Source organism: Podarcis filfolensis (genome assembly GCF_964270895.1).
Source record: "Podarcis filfolensis genome assembly, chromosome: 1".
Lineage (NCBI taxonomy): Eukaryota > Metazoa > Chordata > Lepidosauria > Squamata > Lacertidae > Podarcis > Podarcis filfolensis.
The window spans coordinates 94,173,148-94,193,812 of NC_139604.1; the positions used below are offsets into that span (position 1 = coordinate 94,173,148).

Consider the following 20,665-nt stretch of genomic DNA (forward strand, 5'->3'; position numbering starts at 1 on the left):
TCAGTTTTGCCTGTAGTCTGCTTTAATGTTTTTCTAGCTTTTAAAAAAATCACGTTATGATGTTGGTGAGTAGACCTGAGTTCTTTTGGGACCTCTTGGCAGGAGTAAAATATCAAAAAACACATCTAGAGTAGATAGTGGTGCTTTTATAGCAGATAGAGTTTTTAGTATTTTTGCAACTCACCTACAGGGCACCCAAGGCTGAGAGTGAGCTCAACAGAATCATAAAGGAAGGTGAAAACAGCCTGGTGATCATTCCACTCTTTTATTGCCCACTCAGAGAAGCTACAAACAGAAAATTATCAAAAACGAATTCACCAAAAGACAATGGGAAAGATAGTGCATGTACAGTTATTGGACACTTGGTAAGAATACTACCTTAATTTTTTTTTAAATTGGGGTTCAGTAGTCATGAACAACTTTATCTAAAACATCTGTCCCCTTTGCAAGTTGAAAAACCTATATATTTCTCCCTCACACACTAAGTTGACTAGAGCAGGTACCTTCAACCTTTTCAGACCTAGGACCCACTTTTAAACAAAACATGTATTTGGGGGCCCATTTCTTAATCTTTTTGAGCCACATGGACCATACGGAACAAAGCATTAAAGAAGGAAAGATAAAAACTGCTTGTGTGTGCCCACTTGTTCTTTTTACTTAGAATATAGATGTTAAATGTAATTATTTGTAAATGTTTTCCCCAAGCAGTAAACGTCATTCCTATAAGGACCATGCCATCCTCTGTTTGAAGGTGAAGAGGAATGTTGAAACAATTTGGTTATACTCTAGAGCAAGGATAGGAAACCTGTGGATTTTCTGGGACTACAACTCTCATTAGCTCCAACCAACATGGCCAGCATCTGGAAACCATGGTTTTCCCACCCCTACTCTGATTGCCAGCTCATGGGGACAAAATTAGAAGATACCACTGATGTCACATAAACATAGACAATATATTACTTGAATTGGATTCCCTTTACAGCAAGATATTAATTGACTGAATTTACTTACTTGTATTTCTTCATAAGTTCCTGACATCTGTTTGCATACTCCTTGAGATGGCTTATTTCAGAAGTTCTCTGTTTCTTTTTGTCTCTGATATTCGATTGCTCTCTGAAGGAGTACAACAAAAGTGCAACGCATTTGCCAAATACCCTGAATAGTATTAAAAGCCAAGAGTTTTTCACAACACATAAATACATGTCAAACACTAATGCTTAATTCTACCTTTGAAGTGCCTCCTCTTTGGCTCTGTAGTTTTCCAGCTCTAAGAAATGAGAAAATACACAGTAAGAGTCAAAATGTTGATGAAAAGCATTAACTGTTTATTCTGTCTGATTAAGCAGGTCTAGTCCTCAACACGCTATTAGGTTTATTCTCCAAGGCCAAATGGTGTTCAGTTAAATTCCTACATGGATGTAATTTGTGTAGAATTGAGTGAATCCTACATACAGGATATTGTATATGAAGAACCTATAGGTGTTCCGTTCACAGCATGTACAGTACATGCACTGAAAAGATGCAGCCAATCATAGCTTTCCAGAGCTCATACATGTAGTAACCTCCATGTAGATCAGTCAAAACAGCCCCAAGTACAGGAAAATATCCGTCAGCAATGGCAGGACAGAAAGATGCATTCTACAACTCAGGTTAGTAAAAAAGATCTGGAGACTATATAATAAACACAGCCACAGCAATTTCAGTGTCCTAACAGCCTTCTGTATCATGCAGCTCAAAACAGCTCCAGTACCTTTCTCAGTGTCTCTCATCTTAGACTTGTATTCTGCCATGGCATCATTGACATCTGGCTCAGACTCTTCCAATGCAGAAGTTTCTAAAATTAAGCAGTGTTTTATAAGAACATTCACTTCAAAAATGCTATACATATACTCCGGTCAACTTAGCAGGAAATACAACCTTTGAAATTATGCTCCCAACTTTGAGTTTCAGGTGCATTCCCAAAAATGATATATTTGTAGTTTGAGATTGGCTTTGCTCTAGACTTTTGGTACACAGTTGAGAACATTCAAAGACTTCTTGTTTCAAGTCATGCTCACTGATTTGACAGGATAGTGAGAAAAAGAGAAAACTCTATATTAGTTATCTTTCTACAGACATCCTACAGCAAAGGCCAGTGGACATTGTAAATCACCACAACAGAACATTTTACTTCCTGTGAGGCTCAATTTTCTAAAAAAGCAGTTCATCCATTTACATATAGACTAATAACATGCTGACTGTATCCACAAAAGCTTCAGAAGCCAAATAATTTCCATTGTCTAAGAGGACTTATTCTACGTCGCCTGTTTCTCTGCATGGCTCTTAGCTTATTAGTCCTATGATCTTAATGTGTATAAGAATGTTGATTTCTTGTTGACACCAAAGTATGCCCAAATTATGTCAACAGGGGTGTTGTTTTTTATTTTTTGCTTTCTTTAGTCTGCAAAGAAATTGGCTTTACTGGAAAAGTAATTTTTGAGACTGTACCTGTTTCCAGAGCAAGAAGACAGCTGTCCATTTCCTTTATAAGTTCTTCTACTTTAGCCAGTCTTGACTGTAGTTTTTCCCACTGAAGCTTAAAGGTAAAAATGTGGTTGTTTATTATTAGTAGTAATATAATATGTAAAATATGGTTAGATTCTATTTTAGCAAGCAAATATTATTAAAAGGCATTTCTGGCTACTAAATAAAACCAGTTTTTTAAAAAAACATTTATCTATTACATATATTTCCTAATGGTCTTTCCACCAAAGGATGGGCTCTGGCCCACAGAAGCTGTTTCAGCAACATGACAGCAGTAGGTATCCCAGACTTTTTATTGGGCCCCAAATGAAATCAGTTTACAGTATCAGATTAAAACACGCAGGAGAGAACACCAATGCCTTTTTACTGATTTGTAGGGGAGAAGGACTAGAATAGAGACAGTTTAGTACACTAGGTGAACTGCTATATTTTGATGCAGGGTCTTGTTCAAGTAGGGAATCCGCTCACTATGTAGCCTTTATCTCAAAGTCTAAACCTATACGTTAGTAAACAAAAATAAGAATTATAAAGAATACTACAAACAAGCAGATCCACCGAACAGGATTATATGTTTTAGCCATAGAGCTAAAAGTTACATTGAAACTATCTTTTCCCGCTGCTTTCCAAACTAAGATACACAACTCCTCTAGCACCCATGCTATTTCCCCATTTTATTCCATAATATAAATGTGAAGCTAAATCCAGGAACCAAACTGTGTTTAAGGACATGAGGAAATAAGACAACCTCTCTCATATGCAGCAGTTACAGTGTTGGACTTTTAACCAGAGACACTTTGGTTCAAATCCTTGTTTAGGCATGAAGCTCACCTCATCTCTCAGCCTAACATATCTCATAGTTGTTGTGAGGAAAAAATCAGGACAGTCCTTTGTAGAATGCCCAGAACTCATTGGAAGGAGGGCAGGATGCAAAAAGGAAGACATCTCTATACATGGAAAGGCATCCAAGTATTATCTCACTGGTTACCTCAAAAATTTACCTGTCCATTTTGCACCAGCTTTCTATATAATGTTGCTTTTCCTTTGTGAGCAAGAACTTTACTCTTCTTGAGGAAACTGGATTTCATTTCGCGTAGCCCTTCTCCAAAGCGTTTCAGCTGCAGTGAAATAGAATACATTAGCAGAATAAGGGAACTGGAAGTGAACATGATAGTTTTATTTTATTTTTTAATGACAGAACCTCTCAAGCGCACCTTGGTTGGCAGTGGGAAGCACCTCAAAGGCAAGTTGTCCCAGGAAACACCTTCTTTTCCCACCCCCATGTGTTGCTTGTCTGCTCACCGGCTGCAAATTTAAGTTCTTTATGGAGGTGTCCCTAGAGTAAGTTGCTTCACCCTTTATTTGCAATGTGTAGTTTGGCCCTTGGTGCATGTCTGCAACAGATATATCTCTCTGTGTGCTCATTATTTGTATAAGAATATACCACAAAACTAGTTTATGAAGACAACACCCCATTTGATTAAAAGTACCCTTCAATGCCACAGATCTAGATTTTATTGCATTATTCCTCCCTCCACCAACTAAACAGCCATTTTTCCAGTGTTTTATTATACTGATTTAAAAACATCACTGAGAAACCATCTCCTCTTACATTAGCCTGACCACTTTGTACAATATATTGCAGAGGCCTATACTAACTGTGTCCCACTTGTGACCACGGTATGGTTGATGAGACAAAAGAGGAACTTCCAATGCCCAAATTGTGGTATACCCTTCCTGTGAGATCCAATTGGCTCCTTCTCTTACAGTTTCCCACTAACTGACAAAGTTTACTTTTTTGGCAATCACTGGTCTTTCATTTTTTAATGTTTTGATCTGCCAAGCCTGCTTCTGCCTTTAAATTGTTTTATTTCTATTACAGTGGTACCTCAGTTTTCGAGTGTCTCAGAAGCCGAACATTTCAGTTTTCGAACGCCAAAAACCCGGAAGTAATTGCTTTTGTTTTCAAATTAACCTCGGAAGTTGAACGGCTTCCGCTGCGTGTTTTCCAATTGAACTTGAAGCCAGCCCTTTGTGCCTCAGTTTTTGAATGTTTTGGAAGTTGAACAGACTTCCTAAACAGATTACGTTTGAGAACCGAAGTACCACTGTATGGGATTGTTGTTTTTAATTGTTGCAGACTGCCATGAGAGATGCAAATGCATTAGAAGTCTGTAGCTTTCTAAACAAACAAACAAACAAACAAACAAACAAACAAACATTTAATTATTCAGAATGAGTCAGCTGCCCATACCTCCTCATCCGAACAGGTTCTCATTACTCCCCATAGACTTTTGTTCACATTCACCAGAAGTTTATGTTGGTATTCGGCATACAATTTTAATCTGAAATATTAATTATAAATAATGATTGTAATAATTATATTGTGCAATTTTTCTAGAAAAATAGGTGCCGGAACTCACCATGAATGCCTCCCTTGTTCTCTTAGAATGGCAATGGTGCCCACCTAAGAGGTGCCAGAACTGAGTTCGAGTGAGTTCCAGCTTGAAAAAAAGCCCTGGTTATATATAACATTTTAATATATTATAATATTAGCATTCTGATGTGCTTCTATCTTAAGAGAATAAGCAGCGCCTTCAAATGACCTGTGATTCTGGCCTGGAATATATTCTGCTCTTCATAGATTTTAATGTTGAAACTATTCTAAGCTAGCATTTCTGAGAACGTAATTTCATTGGGCCAACTCCACTTGTGGCCACCACTTGTGGCCAACTCCTAGTCACTGTAGGAACAGAATGCTGGACTAGATAGTCCTTTGGTCTCATCCAGCAGGATTTGTCCTATTTAGAGATTATGTGTACTGGACTACAGTATGCTGTTGACAGCATCCAAGCCAATGCAGGAACACATTGGCTAGGATCCAAAAAGCCCCATCTGTGTCACTTAGATATCCTCTGTTTCTTTTTCTGACTCCAGCTGATTCGGCTGTGTCAGAGGTCACTGCAGGGTTTTCAGGTGCCTCTGAAAAAGGGGCCTGAGGTGCCCTAATGCAGACGTAGCAGCACCTCATATGGGCCTTTCGCTCTCACTGCTTAAGGGTTTTGAGGTTTTTGAGGTTTTAGAGAGCCAGTGTGGTGTAGTGGTTAAGAGCGGTAGCCTTGTAATCTCGGGAACCGGGTTCGCGTCTCCGCTCCTCCACATGCAGCTGCTGGGTGGCCTTGGGCTAGTCACACTTCTTTGAAGTCTCTCAGCCCCACTCACCTCACAGAGTGTTTGTTGTGGGGGAGGAAGGGAAAGGAGAATGTTAGCCGCTTTGAGACTCCTTAAAGGGAGTGAAAGGCGGGATATCAAATCCAAACTCTTCTTCTTCTTCTGTATGAAACCTTCCAAGCTCTTACAGGAAAGCATACCTCAATGAGGTTTAGCTGCTGTAGAACATGATGATCTACTACCTAGCCACATATTTCACCTACATTTAATTCAGCTCACTTTGACCTTCAATCATATTTAACTGCTGGGCTCCCTTCATCATGATCAAAGGCACCTTATATCTAGAGATGGAAGTAATGTACTTTATCACAACCGTTTCTGTTCTGCACATGTTCACCATTAAGCCCCATTTCTGTGTGAATTTAAAACAACCTTAATTTTTTTCACAACTAAAAACAACATTTTAGTAAATAAACAAATCTTAGGTTTGTAATATGGTGAACTGAAGGATGCCTCTTAGTTCTTTTCTTGTTCAGTTTTATTCTAATTAGAACAGCTAGAAAATACAGCTCCTTCTACACAGGTTGAAAATATTTGTGAAAATGCTCCAGGAAGCAGCCATATATTATTATGTGTATAATTATTCCTAAATAATTGTAGTGGGGTGTGTGTAAGTGTGGTGCCAATGTTGACAGCCTCCTTTTTTCTGTACAATTACCCTGGAAGAGGCAACATGTAATGAATGACATCCAGTTGCTTCTTAGAGCATTTCTTGAAGTATAGTGAATCAGCCAAGTTTGTTCTAAAAGGTAGAGTAAATTAAATCCTCCAGCATCTCTACCTAGATCACATCTTTCTTCATTCACTTCTTTTCTGTATACATATGTAAACAATAAAACAATTGTGGAAGCGTTTCTACTGGGGCGGGCGGGGAGATAACCATTTATAGTTGCCTGATTTTTTTATCACCAATTTCAATCTCTTCCAGTTAATAAGAGGGTTCAGATAACGGATATGGCCACTGTATCCCAGAAAATTGGGAGCAAAGGGTGGGAGGGAAGAAAAGCTAAACATGGAAAAGATAAGTGCCTGCATTCTCCAGCATACTTGTAAGGCACACAGACAACTTCAATACCTGCATTTAAAAGAGCTTGTGAAACTCCCAGCAAAAATGTCATGCAAACCCTACTGAAGAGATCAACTTATATCAATGATAACACACATCTGACAGAAGTTGCAGTAATCAAAAATATACTCCATGAACAAAATTTACAAGCATCTTACTCTTCTATTATCTGGTAGAGAGCTTGGCAATCTTCTTTGTAAATTTGGAACTTGGGACAGTAAATGTACTCGTTCAAAAACTCATCTTCCGGGGTAAGAGCTGTGTTAACTGCATGCTGTAGAGAGGAAAATAAAAGTCAACAGGGTTTCATATATTTAAGAGTCCAAAAGACATGATGTATATTCAAACAGAAGAATTACAGCCAGATGTTAAGTGTGTCTTTATTGCTGCAGGAGTTCTGAATAGAGGCTTTTTAAATTGCCCAAGAGCAAGAAAGACAAAAGCAAACTTTGGCCAAGCTCATGGTTAATGAAGCTGTCACCGACTGTAATGGTTGCATGAAGAGTTACAAACGCACGTACAGTACTAATGGGTCTCAGTTAACATATGGTACAAGTCATCACCAAGCTCATTCTGAAACTGAAGCAAAAAGTCAAAAAGAGTTGATGAGTATATATAGTGTGGGTCTTGTAACAATTTCCAAACACATATTTTACATGTTATTAAATGTAGATCTGTATGTTTGTATGCTTACTTTGGGTGAGACCAAACTCTGGTGAGGAGAATGTATCACATCAACTTGGAGGAGTGTGAAAAATTCACCGACTGTGATAGTACCATCCTGCAGTTTCTGAAAATGAAGTGTTCACACATAGCTACTTAAAATAGGCTTAGTATTACCTGAGGTTCTAGATCAAAAACAAACACAAATCATAATACTAAGATTAAAATGATAAATTAATAAAAAACAGCCTCAGCAGAAACAACACAAACACAACAAATCAACAGCAGTAACATTCAGAGGCATCTGGTAATGGAGAGAAGACTATCTGAATGTCTTAAATTACACATCTAAAATGGAAGCCTGCTGAATATCACTAAGGGTGTTATTCTATAACTGCAGCAATAAATACACTGTTCACAGAAAAGAGAATTAAAGGGCTTTAAGCTTCTTACATACCTCCTTCAAATTTTGGTCACAAATAATGTTCGTGAGAAGCGGAATCTCCATTTCACTATTTTGTTGAACTAGGGGGAAAAACAGACGTGCTAAACAAGAAATTGTGTCCCAATTATATACAGAATACCCACAATATATCAATGTTAAGTGAAGGCCACTTCAGTCTAGACTAGTGGTCTGAAGTGATTTTTATTATATGTGATTTAGGATTGTGATCTTTGTTAGATCAAGTCCTGGTGGTCTTTGAGATCTTAACAATGAAGTGCCTGTAACCGAGTAGATCTGCACCCCCAATTCATAATACGGAGGTTTGTTTTTTAAAAAAATACAAATAGTGTAGTTAATAACAAAACGCTACTCTCAAAATACTAGAAGCATAAAAAATGTTATGTAAAATCTTTAGATGGTTCAAATACTATTCAAGGCAGATTACACGCAGCAGCTCCTAATGCTCTGACCAATGCAGAGAACAGGGTGCCTTTTCCTTTGCTTCTAAATCTCAGGGCAATTGGCAGTTGGAACAGTTTTTTCCGGGGGAGGGGAGAGAAGAGCAGCTCTCTGCAGTTGCTCATTTCTGACCAATGGCCGGAGCCAGGCTAGTTTTTCCCTTGCCCTTATGTTCCTCCTGGCAGAGAGAGGAGGCACCATCCAATAGCCTTCGGTAGACAATTTAATACATGGGTATCTTCTAGAATTTACCAAAACAATATGCAACAATGCCAGAGAGTTTTCAACAGCATCAGACAAGTTTAGGGTGGATCAACCACCAATAGCTATTAAGGATCAATCTATCAATAGCAATTAGCCCTAAAAGCTAAGAACATAAGCTTCTTATTAGTGTCAATAGGCTTCCATAAATACTGGGGCAAATAGCCTGTCTATATTCATCATACCCTGTGTGTGGGCTTGCTGGCTCTTTTTGAAAATAGAACACTGAAGGAGATGGACTTCTAGTCTTAGCCAGCAAGGCAGCTGCGTTCTTAGCAGTGCCAAAGGAAGAAAGGGTGAATTGTGGTAAGAGTATGACTGAAAACTGTAAGAGAACAGAGGACCTGGCACTTTTTTCCATTATAGCTTCCCACTTTGAAGAAGCATCTCAGAGGAGACTCTAATCAGAGGTGATGGTTTGGATTCCAGGTAGGTTAAGTAAGTTTACAGGATATTTTTTTACTGGCTTAACTCACCACTATAGCTATCTGCACCCACTCAAAAGTTTCACCAGAGGGTTGGAGTGGGTGGGGCAGGAATACAGGGCTGCTGAGAAAGGAAAATTGCCCCAAACTAAGTAGACCTCAATTCACTGTCCTCTCCTCCAGCAGCTTCTTGCTCTAAGATATTGTTGAAATGCAAAGGGGGCAGGGGTGGGTCTACTTGGACTTGCAAAAGTAGAACAGTAACCTGACGAAGCAAGACTATGCATATGGGCACAAATCAGGTATAATCTTTTGACAAGTTATTTTGAGAAATTCCATTGGAACCCTTAGATAACACTAAATACAAGAGTGTCTCATTTAGAAGCTTGTCTATCCTATTTGCATAGGTGCGCTTGTGAAGCCATTCATTGCTGAATACCTCTATCATATACAAGATACTGTAGTGTTCTTTACTGATGGAATCAGTTGAAATCAATATAATCAGATAAGAAGGAATTCTTACTAGAGAAGTCTGTATCAGCCTTAACCGAATCCAAAGAGCTGCTGTTGCTGCTTTGCTTCTTTTCCATATTTGTAGCTAATAGGTCGGTAACATTTTCACCTTCCTGTGTTTCATGAGCTAACATTGTGCTGGAGAGGGGCTAAAATAAAAAAAAAATTATTCAATAAAAGTTAAATTAGCAAGATTATTTTGTTGATACAGCAACTCAACTATTTCTTTGTTTGCTGTGGATCACCAAATATTTGAAAGACCAGCTGATTTTTAAAAAATGTTATTTCTTACCCACACTTCAGGAGCACAGCACTACAACTGAAAGAATAATCAGTTGCCCCAAACCACTTAATGAATTTATAGCTACTATACCATTTCAGCTTCCTTTAGGATAAAACCCACTGTTAAATATGTACTTTGTTCATTAATTCATAGGTGATTTTATAGACTCGAGAAAATGTGACCAAGTGCCAAACAATCATCTTAAACCCACCTGCTTGAACTCTACTGCATCATGCCAGCCCTCGTCTGTCTTGAGCTTCTTTTCCTGCTGAAGTTTCTCATCATCTTGATTCCAAGACCTTCTCTTCCTGTTACTTGTTTCAAACACTTCAAGCAGACAGCCTTCCGTATCAGCAAGCTCCTTTTCATTCATCAGCTTTTCTGGCACTTCACAGCCTAAAGACTCATCAAAATCCATTTCACCTACACATGCAGGAAGCAGCTCTTCATCTATATAATGAGATGGACTCAAGTTGGGGGTAACTTTGTCCAGGGATCTCCTGAGAAACTGAGTGATTTTTGAACCTTGAGTTTCTACCTTCTCTTCTGATCTGGCACCAATATATTCTGCATTAGAAATAGTAGGCTTCCTTTTATTTGGCAGTTTAGGTGGGAAGATACCCAGGGCTGATTTTTTCATCTTACAGCTATCATTCCACATGGCATTTAAGGGCACAGAGAGAGGAGCAACATCTGTAAAATCATTGTTTGTCCACTCATTAGAAGCAGTAGGAATATTAGATACTTTTTTTACATCTTCTCTCAACTCCAAATGATCAGCTGGCTTCACTGCCATTTGGGGCAATTCTTTCCCAATGTCTTGAGAGGGTAGGAAAAGTTCAGACTTCTTCCCATTATCATTAAGCTTTGAACAATCACTGACATCAGATAGTTTAGACAAAAGGATTGGGTCCTCCTCTGAAGTAACGTTATTGATGGGAGGAAGGTCCATGTTAGTAGCTTCTATATCTTGCAATGTCCCCCTACATGTAGGGAAAGGTACATTACCTAAATTCTGTCTTAAGTTTTTAGTTAGCATTTCTTGTTTCTCAGGTGCCTCCAGGTTCCCATTAACAGCAGCACTAGGTGGCAGGATTGTGACTTCTGTGCCATCCTGGTAAAATGCAAATGAATCAGTCTTATTGGGGTAGCCTAAGAGCTGAGCTTGGCTAGCTGGCTGGCAATACATGGATGTTCTGTCGTCAAATGGCATTGTCTGCCTTTTAACCATTTCTGTGCCAGCCATAGCTAATGTTGCAATTTGATCTGACGAGGGTTCCCATCCAGCATCCATTTCCAGCTTCATCACCTTCCAAGGCAAGTTTCCCTTATGGTTTTTAGCAATGGAATAAGATCCTGCAATGTTCATATCATCCTGATGAAATTGTATACGGAGGGAGTTTTCTGACTGGGAGATGTTATCAACATTTACAGTTATTGTATGGCACTTTGTCATCTCCATTTCATTATCACGTAGGGCAAGAACATTATTATCTGTAACTGAGCCTGGTATTGTGGTATTGCTCATCTCTTGCTGCGGCAAAGACTTGAAACATCTGTTCAAAAATGCACTCGATATGGGTTTTGTTATTTCCATTGAGTTATTACACATTATCGTTTTATTTGCAGGAACAAAAGTAGTGGATTTCGTTACTGCTGCATCACTGCTGTGTGTGGACATACTGTTTTTATCTACTGGAGCTGAGGACAGTACTTGAGTAGCTACCTTGGCCCATGGGATAATATCACTGTTTACTGACACTGTATGGCTCCTCATAAACGTCATCTCATTGTCTTTATCCAAGCAACACATGGTCTCTTCCTTGGCTGAACTTGATCGAATCACCTTGTCAATCTCTTTTTTCTTCAGCTGCAAAGGCTTGAAAGTAGTATCTTCTCGAGATGTATTGATTATGTGACTTATAGGCTTAGTTACTTCCATGCCGTTATTGTGCACATACATAATCGTTTTACCTTCTGGAAAAGCTGTGGACTTACTTATTGCCATGTTACTGCTAAATACAGACATGTTGGTACTCCCTGCAGGTATGCATGATTGTGCTAGAGGAGCTTCCTCTACTGCCATTGTAAGGCTCTTGGTAAACTCCATTTCATTGTCTTCACTCTGGGGAAATACAAGAGTTTTGTCACAAGCTGGTCCGGTTACATTAGTTGATCCCAACTCACTTTGTTTTTGCATAGCTTGGGTACCAGCAGCTTTTACAGGTTGATCTATTATGGTTGTTATAGCTTTAGTCTCGTCCATGTTGTTATGATAAACAGTTTTATCCAGAGGTTGTAAGGAGGGCACTTGAGATGTTCTTTCACACTGCTGTATATTATACTGCGCTGCTACTGTACAGCTCTTGGTAAACTCCATTTCATTGTCTTCACTCAGGGAAAATAAAACTGTCTTATCTAATAGAGTTATACCTTTCTTACCAATTCCCATTTCTTGAGAGGGCATATCTTGGAATCCAGCAGCATTTATAGGATTATCTATTAAGTATGTGGGTTTAGTTATTTCCATGTCCTCACCAAATCCAAATATAGAAGTTTTATCTGCAGAATTTAAGGATGCTGCATTGTTTAAAACCCCACTTTTTCTATTAGTGTTACCATGCAGAACAGGCATAGAAGTAACAGATCCAAAGGGCATAGAAAATGGAATAGTTCCCTGATAACAAGACACTGAGGCATCACTGCTAGCATTTTTTATGCTAACACCTCCTTCATTAACGTTTGCATAGTTTTGCCTGTTAGCGGGTCTTCCAAAATCTGTGTTCTTGCTATTTCCCCCTTCTAAGTAGGTGTATACATTCTCCTTTGAAGGACACACATTTCTTTCTGAAGCCTCTGAAGCAATGGGTGAAGGAAATAGTTTAGTGGACTTCAAGCTTTTCAAGAAGTCATCAAAATTTATTTTCTTTGTGTTTTCAGTGTTTGTCTTCTGTTGAGACAAACAGGACTCATTCCCCTTTGTAGCGCAGCTATTAAAACTGAGATCATTCATTTGTATAACTTCTTGTTTCAATTCAGTGGCATGCTTAATTATTATAGTGTGACCAGACGTCATATCCATTTCATTTTCATCTGAGAAGAGGAGCGTCCTATCCATTTTGCTCCATTCTTGCCTGGTGTTTACATTATCCTATTTAAAAAAAGAAAAAGAAACAAACTGCTTACTGAAATTTATGTACAGGCAGCGACCACTTTAAGCACATCCAACTGACACACGACTGCCAACACGCGGGTCCTTTTGGAGGGGAGGAATGGGGGTGGAACGGGCTCATGCATGTTCCACTGATGCGTGTGGGGTCCAGGAATAGAGCCCCCATGCAAAATGGTTGCCGCCTATACTTAACTGCTAAGCACATTTAACCTAACTTTCAGATACCAAAATGTTAAGGCCAGATTACACTACTGACTAGCTAAACAAACAATGTAAAGATTGGGGGCAGGGAGGAACCAGGTCTTCTAAAGTAAATAAGTACAGCCATACCTCGGATCGAAGTAGCTTCGGGATGAGTATTTTCGGGTTGCGCTCCGTGGTGACCCGGAAGTAACGGAGCACGTTACTTCCTGGTTTCGCTGCTCGCGCAGACGCTCAAAATGACATCACACACATGCGCGGAAGTGGCGAATCGCGACCAGCGCAGACGCAGGTTGCGTTAGCTTCAGGATGCAAACGGGGCTCCGGAACAGATCCTGTTCGCATCTAGAGGTACCACTGTACAGTGGTACCTCGGGTTAAGTACTTAATTCGTTCTGGAGGTCCATTCTTAACCTGAAACTGTTCTTAACCTGAAGCACCACTTTAGCTAATGGGGCCTCCTGCTGCCGCCGGAGCACGATTTCTGTTCTTATCCTGAAGCAAAGTTCTTAACCTGAAGCACTATTTCTAGGTTAGCGGATTCTGTAACCTGAAGCGTATGTAACCCGAGGTTACCACTGTATTCTTCAGTGTGTTGCTCTTCATTTTGTTGACAGCAGTCTTTGCCAATCTGGTGTCCTCCAGATGTTAGACCAGAAGGCCCATCAACCTCAGCCACCATGACATCATTGAAGTTGTAGTTGAACAACATGGGGGGTGGGCAGGCCCAAGAACATCTGATTGATGAAAGCTAGTATACAGAATTTTATACTTGAGTGAGGCAGGTGGCGGCGGAGGGACGAGCGGTCCGAAAGGAGCCCTTTCTTGCTGCTGGTCCCGCCGCCGCTGCCCGCTTCTCACAAGAGCAGGCACAGGAGCCGTGGTTGGGAGAGGCGCTGCGCTGCTCCCAACCGCGGCTCCTATGCCTGCTCTTGTGAGCAGCAGAGGTGGCGGCGGAGGAATGAGCAGCCTGAGAGCAGCCCTTTGGGGCTGCTTGTTCTTCCTCCGCTGCCGCCGCCGCCAGGTTTGTGGTGTGGTGAACCGGCTTATACTTGAGTCTATAATTTCCCCGTTTTTTGTGCTAAAATTAGGTGCCTCGGCTTATATTCGGGTCAGCTTATACCCGAGTATATATGGTATTATGTTAGAGGAACAAATGTATTTATTTTTTTTACCTCCAATTGTTGCAAAGGTGTCCTGATGGGAGCATGAAGTAAGGTGTTCATCCCTTTTGAGAAAAAAAAATCAAAAAATTGTTTATTTACGCAACAGACATTCTGAAGCCAAAGTATTGGCTGGTTAGTTCAAATTAATGCATGAATTTCAGACGTACCATGCTTCCTGGCTTTTCTTGCCACCTGGGGGTTGCTAGGTCATAGGAGCCATAACTGCCACAATTATTCTATCAGACTCCAGACTGGCTGACCAAGAGATCTTGTGTGTGCCTCCATCAAGGTTTGTCCATTTTTTTAAAAGAACCAATTATTCCCATGTTGTGAATCCAAACTTTTTTTGGCCTAACTCTAACTCAGAGCCCCCTAAATCCATCCATTTTTTAAAAAAATAAATTTATTTTACTGATGAAAAAGATCACAGAAACTTTGTGCAAAGTAAAAACTGGCCATTTTCACTTTGGCCCTTCGAGAATTGACCATGATCTGGAAAAGGTTAGCCCTAGTAGCCCTAACACACACACCCCAGCTACTTCACGTCTGCCTAGGCCTGGGCAATGTAGCGATACACTGAGCAGGACTGGTATGAGGAGCGGACTGTGATGGCGGCTTCACCCAGCAGTATATTGCGGGTGACACTGACACCACTCCTGAGTCCCTCTGCTACCAGCGCCGCTTTCAACATTCGGCCGCTGGTAGCAGCAGAGGGACTCAGAAGCAGCTGCAGTTTCACCTGTGATATACTGCCAGGTGAAGCTGCCATCGCTCTGCCCCTCACACTGCAGAGAGAGGAGTATCACTGGGACAATACAGCTTGTTCCTTTCCCAGCTTCTTTGGGCTGCTATCGCCCCCCACCCCCCAGCTAAGCCTTGCAAAGAAGCCCTGAGGTCCCTCCTGCTCGCAAGCAGCAGGGACATCGAGACTTGCTCAGCTATGGGGCAGGAGCAGAACAGGGGAATCCCCACTTATGTGTTTAGGTGATGTGAACAGTGGTCCAGAATGGAACCCCCACATAAATGAGGACTCACTTGTATCACATAGGAGAGTTGCACAAAGAAGGTGGCCAAGGGAGCTGTGGACTCAAAAAGGTTGAAAACCACTGCTTCAGGGTGCAAGCCAACTTCCCACTGGTGTGGTTTTACAGAGAAGTAGAGCCACTGCTGCATCCACACCCACCCAGTCTGCTCTCAGTGGCCATAGTGGAAGGTAGGGCAGGATCAGGTCTGATCCCTGTGTCAGCTCCAGGCTTGTGCATCAGTCAGGTCTTATCAGGCCCAATGCCATCACATGATAGCAAAACCAGCTCAGGACCCATTGGAACCTGGGCCAGCTCAGACCCGCCTTCTCTCTCAGAATACCCGGTTTTGAGACTTTCTGCTGGCCCCCACCAACAGGGATACTGCCAGTAGCAAAGGTACATTTCCACCCAATCCAAATCTTTCACAGTCTGGTGTAAGGGGCACTGGTGTTGGATTGCTGTTCTAATCCAAAATCGACAATTTCTTCATCCTTCACAGCAGCCGGACTGTTTAGTTCTTCCAGCAAACTTTCTATGTCACCACATGGGATCTGAGGCTTTATTGCCACAAATTAAGTATGATCTATGTCACTTCCAAGTAGCAAATATATTTGCAAAACCATCATACAAAATTTTAACATATTATCAAAAAGCAGTGGATATTTAAAGGTAATTGCTGTTTTCATACGTACCAGTGATATTACACAGGTTGGCCTCCAGTTCTGCATTCCTTAAAAAGGCAGTAACAATAAATCATAACTTGATTTAATTTATATCAAAGATTATCTCAACAGGAAAACTAGCAATTAACAGAACTATAACTGCTGGAATTATACCACTACTTCTATTATACTATGACCCTGTTACATGCACTTTAATTGAAATCCAACCCACCATTAAGATCAATTACAAATGTAGTTATCAGTTAAATCACTCTTCCAGCTCTAAAGGCATGTAATAAAGTTTCCTATGCAGTAGATCCCTTCATCAAGTCAATCATTCTCACATTGTCTATTGGAATATACCAGCATGCCATGAGAAAGCAATAGACTGAGTAGCCCAATCACTCCAGAGTTAGAATTTATGCCCTCAGAGGAGCTGACTATTGCCATCTTGCACACTCTAGGAACAAACCCTATCAGGTGGAATTTCAGTCCATGAAAAATGATTTCCCTTTTATCAGAAGTTTAGGAAACACTGCATTAAGCAGTCAACACTGGTAGAAGTATTATATGACTGGAAATCATGTCTCAGACTACAGTGGTACCTTGGTTTACGAACTTAATCCATTCCAGAAGTCTGTTCCTAAACCAACGTGTTCTTAAACCAAGGTGTGCTTTCCCATACCAGCAGGGGACTCAATTTACAAATGGAACACACTCAACAGGAAGCGAAACGTTCTTATTCCAAGGCAAAGTTCACAAACCAAAACACCTACTTCCGGGTTTGTAGTGTTCTTAATCCAAGTTGTTCATAAATTAAGCTGTTCTTAAACCAAGGTACCACTGTACTTTAAAACTGAGAAATCTGTTCTATTAGGCAATTTATTTCAGGCTTACTGATTAAATGTGTCTTGATTCTTTGCTGTTGCTGTTCCTAAAATTAAACAAAAAACATAATGAAAGAAACATCAGCATTGATGTTGGTGAATGTAATAAGGCTCTCGTTATCATCCCAAAACATAAAAATGAACAAAAGTTCTCACCGGTATGGTCTGATACCTCAGTGGCTGGAGGATCTGATGGGAAGATGCTAAAACACACAGACAAAAGGAATTACAATTTTACTAACTTGGAAATATTTGCTGTAAAGAAAACAAACATTCATATTATTTATTTACTTATTTTCTATACCATCCTATACCCGAAGGTCTCAGGGCGGTTCAAATACATAAAATCAAAATACAACAACCCAATAAAAAACCCCTAAATAAAACCCTATATGTGCACCGACTTTGATTTTGTCACAGCTCAGGATACAAGGACTCCCTTGCATTCATGCAAAGTTGGAACTAAAGTATGCTATTGGGAGAGTGCACAAGTTAATTATGGATAGAGCAGTTAGCCTTTATAACATAAAAGTTTTAAAACTTGATTTAACCTTTTATAATTGACAGGATGAGTTTTTGGCCCTTTCTTAAAACGTATCCATTCATTTGCTTTTAATTCCTAGCTTGGTTGTAATGTATTTTTGGATACAGTCATTTATATCTTGGTGTGTTTTCTTACACTACAATCCACATATTAAAATGCATTATATTCATATATTGTGAACTGGTTTGTTATGATTGAGATGAAGAGCAGTACATAAATGTTTTAAATAATTAAAAACAGTTCTCTCCCCTTGCTTCTCACAACCCTGGGAGATGGGTCATGCTAAAAGCGAGAATGAATGGCACAATATGAACGTGGGTCTTCCAGTCCTAGGCTGACCCTAATCACTAAGCCATGCTAGCATAAAATAATAAAAATACGTTTCTATTGTTTGTGCTTAGAAACTATCTCCATTCCACAAATAGCACTATTTAGTATATTCTGACAATAGTAAAAAAATCTGCAATGCAATGAGACCAAATGGGATGTCAGTACACACCACAAGCAATGATCCATATTCCAAACTTGTTTCCAAATGTGTTAAAAAGTGGTAGTGCTAGTCTATAGCATAACAGTGCATATTGTTTAGGACCGTCAGAACAGTATGCTGGGATTTTTAAATACCCCACACCCCATTTTCATTAAGTAAAGAGCAGCTAAATTGATATTTTTAAATCTTGCCTTAACAAGCATTTCACTCATCAATCTAAGAGAGAATGTAGACAGCTGATAAGGATCTATAGCTTTTTAAAGTGGAGTTTGGGGCTGTTTGCATTCAAGACCAGTTTTATAGATATGCTACTTTAAGAATAAGCTTACCTGATAGTAGCTGCAAAACTGACACGCCTGGAGTTTCTCTGACGTTTTTCAACATTGCAGTCCTGAATATGCAACACAGAAATTAAATGCATAGGCAGCAACTTTTATATGAAAGCTTTCAACCAGGATACCTGATATTAAGTGTTGTTATTGAAAATTAACCTTTAGGAACAGACTTATATATCTATGGTACCTGAACACATTTAAATTGCAAACATGCTAAATATCCAATGCTCATGGAGCTGGTTTTCAAGTCACCCAGTGGCATAGACAGTTTGGATTGCACCCATACATGCAAATTAACCCCTGTTGGGTGAAATCCAATGCTTTTGATCCAGCAGAGCAATCTGCTAATGTAAAATGAAGGGAGGCAATTTTCTCTGATTCCTTGGTCCCTTTGCAACACATCCACACATTTTCCATGCTGCTTTGAAAGGTTCCCCAAGCAGATTTAAGTCGCTGTAGCAGGAATGGGGAAGTGGAAGAAACCTCCTTCAACCCCTGTGAGCTATTTTGATTCAATCACATGCCATTTTCTTTTGTCCACTGGAAATGAAATCAAACTTTATGGGCAAAGGAACTGGGCTTCTTAATTGAAGCCAATCAACTGATAGATGGCTCTTGCACAGGCGTATAATAGTAAATAATAATTTATTTGTACCCCACCCATCTGGCTGGGTTTCCCCAGCCACTCTGGGCGGCTTCCAACAAAGATTAAAAATACATTAAAATGTCACACATTAAAAACTTCCCTAAACAGGGCTGCCTTCAGGTGTCTTCTAAATTTCAGGTAGTTTTTTATCTCTTTGACACCTGATGGGAGGGCGTTCCACAGGGCGGGCGCCACTACTGAGAAGGTAGTATATGATGTCAGATGTAGCACTGGTAGGCTGGGCCTTATTGGCCAAATTAGATCCCCTAACAGGCTTAATTAGGCATGCAGACCAGAGGTTCCCCAACATTACATTACCAGGCTACTCCACTGCATTGAAAGCTGCTCTCCAAGTGGGATGGCAGCAGTGAATTTCACCCACTAACTTGAGACAAGGCTACTTCAAAATAAATATGTCAAGAAGTTATACACTTTTTAAAATATAGACATCTTTTTAAAAAAATTAACCAGTGGTAGGTTACAGACACTGACTTACATTTGGAGATGACCTCACCTGTATGTAATGTAATGCCTACCTGAGTTAATTCATTTCCACTCCCTAAGTCACGGAGAGGGGTCTGGGGAGCTTTTAAAATCTACAAAGGAAATAGGCATCATTGAGAAAACAATTTCTGAAGCAGCTACAAAACTATTTCTTAAAGCAACATTGCATATTACACAGTAAACAGATTTCTGGTTTGTGGAACAACTTCTGCTATTCAAAATAGTAGTACTATATGCATATATCTCCAAGATAAAGCCTTTCAGAATGCACTAATAGCAGATTTCTGAATTGTCACTCAAGATAGTAATTTATTCCTTACTATCCTTGTAATTTTTAATAACCAGGACTGGCAGTCTGAATATTTCAAGTCAAAGGCTGATGAACACACTCCAACTGAAAAGAAGGAACTGTCCTAAAGAAAATTACCAAATCTATTTGCTATGTCTGCAATCCAAATAAACATTTTCATGCATGGAAATGAACTTCATACACTGTTGTAGCATTATTTCCATAGATAACACTGCAAGACACTTGGAACTAAACAGTCGCTTGCATTTTTGTCTGCAGAGCTGCAGTAGCAAGAATTTCTATAAAATCTGGCTGAGGCTTTCCCCCTTCCCTACGCACAAATGGCTTAAGATTCAGTCTACAGATTGTTCTAGAAGTTTCACTTTGCAAGATAACTCAGAAAGCAGAAAACTTGGCATATGTATTAAATATAGGTTCATATGACAGCTTAAACTATTGTTTAAAAAATATGTTTTAGCCAATTATTGACAGAATTGTCACAAAATGCAGAGTTTTAGATCATGAAGCTCTATAAGAGCAGAGTACATTTAGTATCAGAAAATTAGCTCTCCTTTTTTTGCCACCATTACAGAAAGAGGCACAATATATATGTAATGTTTAGTCTTGATTGCTGAACAGAATATTCAGAATTTCATTATGATACATTCTTTGAGTCTGGGAAGTCCTGCTCACTGCCTTGCAGGCCTTTTTCTACCTGGCCTAGGAGAGTGCGGACCTGATTGACTCCAGCTGCTAAGGTATTTGGGGGCGGGGACACCATTTTGGAAGCAGGGGTGTTGCTGTTATTAATTTTTTGTATCTTTATGTTGGATGTTATGATTTATGCGGAAATTGTTTCAATTTGGTTGTGTACCTTT

At 39.8% G+C, this 20,665-nt stretch overlaps 1 protein-coding gene across 1 annotated transcript in view; it reads right to left on the bottom strand.

Moving 5' to 3' along the window:
- The window catches only part of KNL1 (kinetochore scaffold 1), a 30,689-nt gene that overhangs the window by 5,836 nt on the left and 4,188 nt on the right, over window positions 1-20,665 (bottom strand). Inside the window, exons 4-21 of the mRNA XM_083609972.1 lie at window positions 19,531-19,590; window positions 18,343-18,404; window positions 17,136-17,182; window positions 16,990-17,026; window positions 16,123-16,160; window positions 14,415-14,467; window positions 10,078-13,017; window positions 9,594-9,732; window positions 7,938-8,005; window positions 7,512-7,607; window positions 6,976-7,091; window positions 4,775-4,865; window positions 3,522-3,638; window positions 2,488-2,575; window positions 1,751-1,834; window positions 1,228-1,267; window positions 1,012-1,113; window positions 185-285 (exon numbers count right to left, since the gene is read on the bottom strand). Of these exons, the coding sequence (XP_083466098.1) occupies window positions 185-285; window positions 1,012-1,113; window positions 1,228-1,267; window positions 1,751-1,834; window positions 2,488-2,575; window positions 3,522-3,638; window positions 4,775-4,865; window positions 6,976-7,091; window positions 7,512-7,607; window positions 7,938-8,005; window positions 9,594-9,732; window positions 10,078-13,017; window positions 14,415-14,467; window positions 16,123-16,160; window positions 16,990-17,026; window positions 17,136-17,182; window positions 18,343-18,404; window positions 19,531-19,590 (4,279 nt within the window). The remainder of the gene's footprint in view (window positions 1-184; window positions 286-1,011; window positions 1,114-1,227; window positions 1,268-1,750; window positions 1,835-2,487; window positions 2,576-3,521; window positions 3,639-4,774; window positions 4,866-6,975; window positions 7,092-7,511; window positions 7,608-7,937; window positions 8,006-9,593; window positions 9,733-10,077; window positions 13,018-14,414; window positions 14,468-16,122; window positions 16,161-16,989; window positions 17,027-17,135; window positions 17,183-18,342; window positions 18,405-19,530; window positions 19,591-20,665) is intronic.